The 11,084-nt window shown below is 37.8% G+C and overlaps 1 protein-coding gene across 1 annotated transcript; it reads left to right on the top strand.

Annotated features, from left to right (window-relative positions):
- Positions 1 to 835: 835 nt before the first annotated feature.
- slc38a2 (solute carrier family 38 member 2) lies at positions 836 to 10,329 on the top strand. Its single transcript, XM_056245376.1, has 16 exons — positions 836 to 1,109; positions 2,233 to 2,358; positions 2,456 to 2,537; positions 2,623 to 2,738; positions 4,170 to 4,243; positions 4,332 to 4,424; positions 4,516 to 4,591; positions 4,953 to 5,035; positions 6,042 to 6,100; positions 6,220 to 6,366; positions 6,450 to 6,529; positions 7,110 to 7,210; positions 8,283 to 8,407; positions 8,488 to 8,632; positions 9,266 to 9,363; positions 9,997 to 10,329. Exons 2-16 carry the CDS (start codon positions 2,234 to 2,236, stop codon positions 10,108 to 10,110), a joined length of 1,518 nt encoding a protein of 505 aa, XP_056101351.1. The 5' UTR covers positions 836 to 1,109; position 2,233; the 3' UTR covers positions 10,111 to 10,329.
- Positions 10,330 to 11,084: the final 755 nt, after the last annotated feature.

The raw sequence follows: 11,084 nt of genomic DNA, 5'->3' as shown, positions 1-11,084 counted from the left end.
TGTCATTTTTAGACCACAATTTAGAAAACATTCATTCCTGATAATTCCAATGGGTTCGCACAGATATAGACCCCCAAGATATTCTCCACGCAGAATATTAAGAATATTTTATTGTGCAAATCTTTCATTGATCATGGATTTTACATTTTTTCGTTCATTTGTTTCAAACTTAGATGTCTTAGAAAAAATAGATAAATTTGGCAATCCTTGACACATAGTAAACGTAGACATGTGTGATTACTTATTTTCCCTCAATTTAATCAAATTTTTGTCTACTGAGAAACACTAAGACATCACAACACTGACTTTTCAAGGGACAACCAGCGTACAGAGGAAAATTTAGAGGTGATATTGAGATATTTTGTGTTTTAGACCGTAATGTGAGATCACTGAAGGGTTCTTTATTGGCATTGAGAACCTTTAACATCCATTGAATATTTCTATATAGTGGAAAAATGTTCTTTGATTATATATTTTTTTATGTTCTTCACAATAAGAAAATGTTTTTTTTTTTAAAGGTACTTTGGCATCGCTATGAAAACCCCGTTTTTGAACCGTTATTTTTAAGAGTACATCAGGAGAAACTCTACATTAGCTCTCATTGCTGTCTAGGAGAAACAATTGTGATATTAACGCTTTAATTCAGTAAATTGTATGATGTTGAACGCCTTCCACGGGATGGACGGGATGGGGATGGAAAGATATTCACTCGGGCTGGAAGGCTTTTCAGTGTTTGTATACAATACACGCCCCGCCCATTTCCAAGGCTGATGCAATGCGACCGGCAGTGGAATATAAACCGTCATTCAGCAGCATCTGAACACGACAGTGATACCGGACGCGCCCAGAGGACATCTCCGTTTATCTTCTACAATAATATTAGTATTACAAATTGTAGGGTTTATAAGTAGGCTATTACAGTGTTTATATTTATTATTAATTTACTAATATTTATTGGCTTTCTATTACGGTACATTCCTGAAGGATCAATTGTTATCGGTTCTGTAATTGATCACTGGAAAATTCTTTACGACTGGGAGGGATTGCTCTTTTTTCCCCCCCATTCATATCGGAGCTGAAGAAACGGATTTTCTTCTTTAATTCTTGAGGTAAGATTTCATACCGGTTCGACAACCTTTAAGATTTTCTGTCGTTTTTATTTTATTTATCCAGATGACACTGTTCTCTTTTTTTTAATCGTTTTGAATTAATTTTGGTCTGGTTTGTCTTGTTGCTAAAGATCAGTTCCGATTTGACTCATTCGTGTTTCATCATCTTTTTTTTCCTACACATCAGTTTAAAAGGAATTCATTCATTCATCAAACACGCCTAACGTTACGCCTGTGCAACTCTAATAACCTTAAACATTAGCTAATTTTTTGGAAAACTCTGTCAACGGCTGCATATATTAAATTAGCTAACGTTACATGATTTATTGTGTTTTTTTTTTGGTGATGTTAAATTTGAGCGGTGATTGTTGATAAACGCGGGGGCGTCTGCTTCACACTCCGAGCGTCTGCATCATTTTTGACATTCATGCATTATTATCATTATTTGATCTTTATATAAGTAACGTATTCAAAGGATTTGGGAGTTTAAATGGAAATTCAGCATTTTAGTTTACGTTTCAAGGTCTAAAATGGTCACCAGAATCGATTTAAATACGTTAAACGAGTCACCCGACAAGAATAAATACCCTACTTGTGGTGTTTAATCATTTTGTTCAGACTAACTTATATAAATATAGACTTATCAGATGTCGGTATAAATAGTTGATGACGATGCGGCGCGGCGGACGCAGCGCGTGCTGATCTGTTGTGCCGGTTTGTAATTTTCCACTCGGCTCTGGTTGGTCACGTGACCTGAGCTCTGCGAGGGGGGGCGCGCATTTGTGCTGAACGCAGGGAATGGAGGAGCGCGCATTGATAATCGTTCAAAGATTTCTGGGGACACAAGTTTTCCTGTGAACACCATTGTAAAGGTGTTTCTGTAATGGCGCTGTTCTAATATTTTACTTGACATAATATTAAAATCAGCAATAACCAACTACACGGATAAGTGTGAATGTTGGTATACAAGATCAGTCAAACCAGTTGCATGAGAATGTCTTACACAAAACACAGATTTAAAGCCTCATCTGTTGGATCCCCAACACTAATCACCACAATGGTCAAGATAAACATAAATCCTTTCAAAAATAAGGAGACTATATTTCATTGTTTTTAATTACAGGATGAACAAAGACCCTGCAAATCCAAAGATGAGTCGTTTTAACATCGCTCCAGACATGGACAGCAATAGTTCCAACAGCGAGTACACAACTTATCAAGACTGTCCCGCCAAAGTCCCCTTCAATGGGTAAAACCTGCATCATTTGACCTAGACAAGTCACTATTAGCTAATAGGTCAACTTATATAAAACAAAGCATTTTCTGATGCGCTGATTTGATTACAGAATACAATATACCGACGTGGACGCCGAAAGTCAGAACTTCCTGTCTGATCACTTGGGCAAGAAGAAATATGAAGCTGAATATGTAAGTGGTTCATTTGGCCTAAGAGGTTTAATCAGATAGTGCACTTAAACATCACATAATATATCTCGCTGTTCTTGTTTTTCAGAGCCATGGCTCGGCGTCTTTCGGGATGTCCGTGTTTAACTTGGGCAATGCCATCATGGGAAGCGGAATACTGGGACTTGCTTATGCCATGGCTAATACTGGCATCGCCATGTTTGTGTGAGTATTGAGGTTCTTCTGCATGCGCGGGATCTGTTTCACCTCATACGAACTGCCGAAAACGCCTCAGTTTAAAAATTTACATACACATTTGCATGAGCCGATACCAGACCTGGTTACCACCCGCTTTTCTATAGTTCGGTTTTAAAGAGTTAGCATGAAAGTTCATATTTTTGTTAGCTGAAAGTACGTACACAATTGTCCCTAATTTACCTGATTAGGATAATTAGTTCCGTTAATGAGTCCAGTAATTTGCGCCAGATTCTGCTTGGTGTAAATCTACTGTAGCGGATCTGAATCCGTCAGTTCGGCTCTGATCAATGAAGTAAATGGAAGTCGTGCTTCTTCTTAGTGTTTATAAACAAAGCCATGTGTGAGTTTCCACTGGTTATATTAAAGTGATGGATGCAAGTGGAGTTATACAGCATTGTATTGTTAATCCGTCTGGATGCCAAATCATCCATCAAAGAATGACATAAATGATTTCTTGGTTAACCGAAATGGGATTTCCAGTGACCGACAAATCAGGGTGGACAATATAATCCGAATTATTTTAACCCCGAATTTGAGTTTAAACCAGGAAATGCATTGAAATAAATGGTTTAATTGAAGTGTTTGGAGGGAAAGCTTTACTGTTCTGTTAAAGAATGGGCTAAATAGTAAAGATGTGATGCACGTGAAATGGAAATCTACTGAAGGTCACACAGGTTATAATGGGATCAGTCGAGCTGCAGACAGTGGAATGAGTGAGTGTGTGAGAATATAATCAGGTCTAATCCATGGTCACCTCCCTCTGTTATGAACACGCGTGTTTGTGTGGGTGTGTGTTTGTAACGTGACGCATTACAGAGACTCCATTATGTTCAGTTGTCGGGCGAGCAAACGTTAGGTTTGAGTTGGGGCCATCTTGTCTACATAGACAAATCTTTTAACATCTAATGTCAACATGAGGTTTCTGGTTTTCTTAATGCATCCTAGCTAACAAAAAACGACGTTTCGCTACCATTCTCACGTTCTGAACGTTCCAAATGTTGTTTTTTAAATGGTAAATGGAACACTCCATTTTATCATTTTTCAAACATTATAGGAATGTTACATCTCTGAACATTCCGAAAACAAGTAACATTTAAAAAAAAACTAAACCGTCTCAGAAAAAGAACGTTCCATATTTATAATGTCTTTGTGCTAACGTTTTGAGAACATTATAAAAGACCAGATAACTTTTGAATAAACGTTAGTGGAAGAACGTTTGTTCATAACTTAGAGAGAACCTTGCCAGAACGTTCCCTGTTAGCTGGGATATTCCAGGTCTTTCTCTGCACACAATGTGTTTGTTTGATGAAAATAAAACCCTTCTAATCAGTTGCAGTTAAATTCTGCTTGTTTCAGACAAGAGACTTCAACTTTCGGTGTTCTTGTTCATTTCTGTAGGATCCTGCTGGTCGCGGTGGCCATTTTCTCCCTGTACTCAGTCCATTTGCTGCTCAAAACGGCCAATGAAGGAGGTTAGCGTCTCTCTGTGATACTGTGACCATGTTTCTATTTTTACCTGTGATAAGTGTGGGTTTTAACTCCCTGACTCCCTCTGTCCAGGTTCTCTGGTGTACGAACAGCTGGGGTACAAAGCCTTCGGGATTCCAGGAAAACTGGCAGCGTCCTGCTCTATCACCATGCAGAACTTTGGAGGTATGACCAGCAGTGTAAACATGCAGATAACACTGAGTTTGGTTTAGTTTTTAAGTCACTAAAGTGTTTTCAAACTCTGTTTAAATCCCAGCAATGGCGAGCTACCTCTACATCGTGAAGTACGAGCTGCCCATCGTCATTAAGGCCTTCTTAGACACCAATGACAAGTAAGATTTCAAAGGCTGATGTTGTTGTTGTTGCACTGGAATGTTTTTCAGCGCTGCTTAGAACAGTGTGAGCGCTTCATTGTACAGCTGTCCGGCCGGGGGGGACTGAACGTCTGTTCAAAGACGTCGATTGAGAGCTTTGTGACAGTGACCTAATACAACAAACACTGACATTTAAGATTCAGACCCCTACATGGAGCCCAAAGGCCCCTGCACACAAAACAACATGATGCACGGCCCGAGACAGAACTGAAACACCGCAAACACACTCACAGAATGTGTTTTTGATACAGGATGTTGCAGAACAGCTGCGTGTTATATCCTCAGCACTGATATCAATCTTTTGTAATGTGTTTTGCAGCGCGTGGTACACTAATGGAGATTACCTGGTGCTGATAGTCACCGTCAGCATCATACTGCCTCTCTCGCTGCTTAAAAACCTCGGTAAGTAAGTGTGCTCGCAGGACAGTGAAGCTCACAAAACCATCATTTACCTAGGGGTTATATTTTGCACAAAGAAAATTAAGATACGTTAAATTAGTATTAGATAATACTTTATTTTACAATCTCCTTGTTACTTGTTACATGTTGTGTCGTAGATTTTTTTCCTAAACCGAACTACCTAGCAATAATACTCTAGCGCGGCGATACATTGACGTTAGCTAAGTTCATACTCCAGCGAGTCTACAGTCGACTACAGCCGAGTCTAATCCTATAATTCTAATTTACTTGTTTTCTTGCTTACTTGCTAAGTAACTTACACTAAACTGACCTGGTGCGCAGCAGTAATAACAGACGGACCTCAGCAAATGTCCTCTAAATGCTTTAATCACGGCCGGGAGAGTCTTCGACTTTGAGAAACTCTCCCAAGAAGGAGCAAGGCGGAGGATCTCAGACAAATCCCATTGAGAATCCCACCCGAAAACACAGATACAGCAGTTTTTATAGATTAGGGGTATGGCAAAATGACATGATACTGTACATAATTTCCCTACAATTTGATTGGTTCTTCATTACTTCATAATCGAAAGTTTTCAATCCTAGACATCTGTCTAGTAGTTTCATTTCCCATATTTGTTATTTTTACACTCAACAGGGATATGGCAACGTAGGCCTTCAACATTCAAAAACACAGAACAGAAAGTTTCTAGTGCATGGTGTTTCAAAGTGTAAGCGTGTTAATAAGGTTAGATGTTAGACACACGGTTAGTTTGATATACAGTCTAAAATTTCCACGACAGTAGTTACTATATACTTAGTGCATAATTACATGCAACCTAACCCTATAGTAAGTACATGTAGTTAATTATTGTACTTAAATGTATAATATAATATAAAGTCACCTTAAAATAAAGGAAAATTATATATAATATATATGGCTGTGAGCATGACTGAAGATGTGGTGTGTTTTGTGCTGATCCTCATGGTTTGTGTTTGTGTTTCTTCTCAGGTTATCTAGGCTACACTAGTGGTTTCTCCTTGTTGTGCATGGTGTTCTTCGTCATTGTGGTGAGTACTGCGATATTCATCATAAAATGCTAATGAACACATGCAAATGAGAGCAAGAGTGTCATTGGAGCTGCTATTGTTAGTCTGATGAGACGTTCCTTCCTGCTTTTGTTCTTCAGGTGATCTACAAGAAGTTCCAGATCCCGTGTCCACTACCTGAGAACTTCATTAACATCACAGTGAACGCCTCTCAGCCACAGGTCAACGCCACTGAAGAAGAAGAAGAAGAGTGCTGCAAACCCAAGTACTTCATCTTTAACTCACAGGTACGTCGTGGATATTTGCGTTCGGATATTTGCATTTGAGTGAGAGGAGTGTGTGGGGATCTAACTTTATTGTTTTGCCTTAGACTGTGTATGCGGTGCCCATTTTGACCTTTGCGTTTGTGTGCCACCCGGCTATCCTGCCCATGTACGAGGAGCTCAAAGAGTGAGTAACATTTACGCTTAAATATATATAATATGTAATATTCTTGATGTTGTTTTTTGGGCTCTGCTAGAACAGGTTTTTCCCATATTCTCCATTGTTGCGGCTCCTCTCTTCCCAGTCTGTCAGTAACGCTCTGTTCACTTCCTGTCTCTATGAAGCCCCTCCTTCTGAAAGCACACTGTGCTCTGATTGGTCGGCTGGATCAGTGTGTTGTGATTGGTCGAGCGCTTCGAGTGTGTTTGGGAAATGTCCCGCCCCTTACCATAACCACCAGTTTAACACACTACTAACTAACTCAATCAGGCCCCGCCCCTTTATTCTGCGTATGAATTATTTAAATGAGGAATATTGTGACGTGTTCGCTCAGAAACAGTGACACTGATATAGAGAATAACTTTTTCATGCTCAAACAGCAACATTACACACTAAAGAGAGATGAAGATGGAAAACAGCACAATAGGTGCTCTTTCATAAAGTTAGAAGTTGCTTTTTGTGAGTTTAACCTCTGTACAAATGTTTATAGTAATCAAGAATGAATCATAAATCAAAACTAACACTTTCTCTAACTTTCCTTCTGCAGTCGCTCCCGAAAGAAGATGCAGAACGTTGCAAACGTGTCGTTCCTGGGAATGTTTATCATGTATCTGTTGGCAGCACTGTTCGGATACCTGACCTTCAACGGTGAGCAGAACGCATAGGACACATCAGAGCCAGAACGGCTTACGACACACACGTTACGACACATTAGCTAGTCCAACACTGGGTTGAAGTGTACAGTGAGGCTGTTTGTTTTAAACGGAGGTGTGTCCATTAAATGGCTTGGGATTGATCCGGCAAAAGGCCAGCGTTGAACCTCCAGACCTCTCGAGTGAGAGACGTTCAGCTGGAAATGTTACGCAACGGAGGGATTTCTCAGACGCAGCCGAGGAAAAATAAACATTTTTGTGGGACGAGTTGTTTGATGTTCTATACAAACTTGTTGTTGACATATACGTTCCGCTAGTTTCCAAACCAACATTTCTGATTTCCATTTAGCGCTTTTATTTATTTTCTATTTTAGAGCTTGACGTACTAAAATAACTCAAACTTATTAAAAATATATACATATTTTAAAAACAAATCAAAATCTAAAAACCACATACACAACAAAATTACTATATTTAAAAGAGCTTATTTTATTTAAGTTAGTTTAGAGCTTATTTGTTATTAAAGAACTTAAATGAAAAGTGATTAAAATTAATACAAATATATACATATATTTAAAAAGCCTAAAACACTACAAAATTATACAAATCAAATGATATATTAAAAAGTAAATTAAATTTAAACTAGTTGCCAAGACAAAATTTCTCATTTATTTGTTTTATTTTAGAACTTTAATTACTAAAATATCTCAAACTAAAACTGATTAAAAATTGATATACATAATTTAAAAAAAATTAATTAATTTTAAACTAAAGAAAAAACACAAAAAATTATTAAAATGAAAATGGAAAATATAAAAAAGCTTCTTTTATTTCAGCTAGGTGCCTAGGCAACATTTCTCAATTTCATTTAGAGCTTTTATCTTTTAGTACTAAAACAACTAAAATTGATTAAAAATGAATAAAATATGCATGTTTAAAAAAAATCCAAAACTAAAAAAAGGCCCAAAACACAACAAAATTACAAAAAACAGGAAATCTAATCTTAAAACAGCAATCTCTTCTCACTGATGTTTGAAGTAAAGATGTGATGTGTTTGTTTTGGACAGAGGCCGTTGAACCCGAGCTTCTGCACACTTACTCAAAGGTCTACAGTTTCGACGTGGTGCTTCTGATCGTGCGTTTCGCCGTCCTGACCGCCGTGACGCTCACCGTGCCCGTGGTTCTCTTCCCGGTGAGTATTCCACACATTCACAGGTCCTGACATACACACACACACACACACGCTGACGTAAGGTGTGTTCTCTGCTTCAGATCCGCACCTCAGTCAACCAGCTGCTCGGAGCCTCGAAAGACTTCAGCTGGCCTCGGCACATCGGCATCACCGTCGCCCTGCTCGTCTGCGTCAACATCCTCGTCATCTTCGTCCCCACCATCAGGGACATTTTCGGATTCATCGGTAGGTACCGGATGTCATGTGTCATTTTTGTATCATTAATATACTTATTTGCAGTGTTCATAATTATTTTGAAGTTTTAGTCATTTCGTTGTGCGTCTATATACACACACAAACATATTGTGTATCAAAGTTTTTACTTTGATACAATTTGAGCAATTTTCACTCAGAATTTGCTTGTAAATTTCACAAATAATTACAAAGAAATGACAAATAACACATTGAATTAAACATGAAATTCTGAAGTAGAAAGACTGAAATGGATTTTATTGTATAATTACAACTAAAAATAATAGTTTATTTTAATTAATGTTTATTTTTCAACTCTATTTACAACTTTTTTAGACATTTTTATTTCCATATTAGTACTTAAACTTAAACAAAAATTAGTGTCAACTATCTGAAATAAGTTTACTTAGTAGTACCTCAACTTAAAATATTAAAAATGAAACTTATTGTTTATTTTACAACTCCATTTACATTTTTTTTTACAATATAGTTTTTATTAATTTTAATGTCCGTGTTAGTTATTTTAGTACTTCACCTTAAAAGTTATAAACGTTGCCTTGTCAACTACCTGAAATGAGTTTAGCATATTAAATTTCAGTTATTAAATGACGTTCTGTGTCTCTGCAGGAGCGTCCGCTGCTGCTATGCTGATCTTCATCCTCCCTTCAGCCTTCTACATCCGACTGGTGGAGAAGGAGTCCATGAGATCTGTGCAGAAGATCGGGGTAAGAGACTCGTGTGTGTGTGTGTGTGTTCTTGAGGATGACAGACTCTCATGTCAATGTCAATGTCAATTTTATTTCTATAGCACTACTAACCACAACACCAGTTGACCAGTGTGCTTTACATCAATACAAGAAGCAATAAAAACACAAAAATATTTCATCCTTAACCATACAGGTGAAACTCGAAAAATATGAATATTGTGCATTTATTTCAGTAATTCAACTTAAAAGGTGAAACTAATATATTATATAGACTCATTACATGCAAAGTGAGATATTTCAAGCCTTTATTTGTTATAATTTTGATGATTATGGCTTACAGCTTATGAAAACCCCAAATTCAGAATTAGAATATTGTGAAAAGGTTTTCATAAGCTATAAGCCATAATCATCACAATTATAACAAATAAAGGCTTGAAATATCTCACTTTGCATGTAATGAGTCTATATAATATATTAGTTTCACCTTTTAAGTTGAATTACTGCAATAAATGAACTTTTGCATTTTTCGAGTTTCACCTGTATGCTGATTAAAAAAAATAAGTTTTTAGCGTAGATTTAAACACCGACACGGATGGAGCAAATCTAATACTGAAAGGTAACGCTTTCTCATCACACTCTCGCTCTCCTCAGGCGTTGCTGTTCCTCATCATGGGAGTCGTGGTGATGATCTGCAGCATGACTTTAATCATCCTGGACTGGATCCACAACGCAGGGTCTTCAGACGACCACTCCGACGGCCACTAGTGGGCGTGTCCTAACGCTAATTGACATGCAGAAGGGGCGGAGCCTATCCGCTGACTCTGCAACTGAGAACTAGAAGAAGCTGCTCTTAATATCAGCGCAGAGCAAAAGACAAACATCCCATTCTGAGAGAATGTCCTGAACTTTGTACAGTATGCTGTTAGGCCACACAGATGGTGATCCACTCGTATTGTTGTGCTTCTTTTTCCGTTTTTTGTCGATTTGCTTTCCTGTTGTGTTAAGTTTCGGTGGTACGTCGCACAGGAGCGTGTGCATTATTCACCGTTTTCAGGTTTAGTACTCGCAAACCAAAACCAGTCAACAGCGAACGGAGACGCGTGTTCGACATCCGTTTGTACCTTTGCCAAAAATATCGGTGTTTGTATGTGGAAAAGCACTTACTCTTTTTCAGCAAATGTGAAAAACTGTTATTCCGCACATTTTGGCTGTGCTTTAAACGCATTTGTTACAATGCCATTTATACTGTAATACTTGAGTCACCTTTACCTGTCGTGTAGATCTACTAATGAACAAATATCGATCGCTAGTTGTTGATATGATTTCAGGCAGGTGGAACGGCTGTATGAATTTACTGTAACTTATTTAAACCCAGACGACAGCGAAGGGTGCCTTAAAGTCAACACGAGCTCAAAAACTGCACGTTCTTGATCTACACTGCAAAACATGATGCTCTTCCTCAGTGTTTCTGTCTTGTTTTACAGTACAGACATCTAAACGTTCTTAAATCAAGACACATTTACTGATATTCAGAGCTTCAGATGTTAACTCTTGTTTACTGAAAACGCATTCAAATTGATTTGCATCAATATCTGCCAAAGGGGTCAGAAAAATATTATTTAATAAAAAAAGATTTTTCTGACCCTTCTGGATAATATTTGTTCTTGTTTCAAGCACAAACTCACTTCATTTTGATATATTTTTCATTAAATAAAGTCATTTTGCTTCTCCGGTAAATG

This window comes from Rhinichthys klamathensis, unplaced genomic scaffold (assembly GCF_029890125.1).
Source record: "Rhinichthys klamathensis goyatoka isolate OS25496 unplaced genomic scaffold, OSU_Roscu_1.1 h1tg000029l_1, whole genome shotgun sequence".
NCBI classification, from domain to species: domain Eukaryota; kingdom Metazoa; phylum Chordata; class Actinopteri; order Cypriniformes; family Leuciscidae; genus Rhinichthys; species Rhinichthys klamathensis.
The sequence above is the reverse complement of the archived record's forward strand: the minus strand, read 5'-3'. Positions and strand labels throughout refer to the sequence as shown.

Bases quoted from the DNA above. Each gene is read 5' to 3' on its own strand.
- slc38a2 (XM_056245376.1), top strand. From the start codon at position 2,234: ATGAACAAAGACCCTGCAAATCCAAAGATGAGTCGTTTTAACATCGCT. The intron at 4,592-4,952 runs GTAAGATTTCAA...TGTGTTTTGCAG, and splicing joins TTCTTAGACACCAATGACAA to CGCGTGGTACACTAATGGAG. The intron at 6,530-7,109 runs GTGAGTAACATT...TTCCTTCTGCAG, and splicing joins ATGTACGAGGAGCTCAAAGA to TCGCTCCCGAAAGAAGATGC.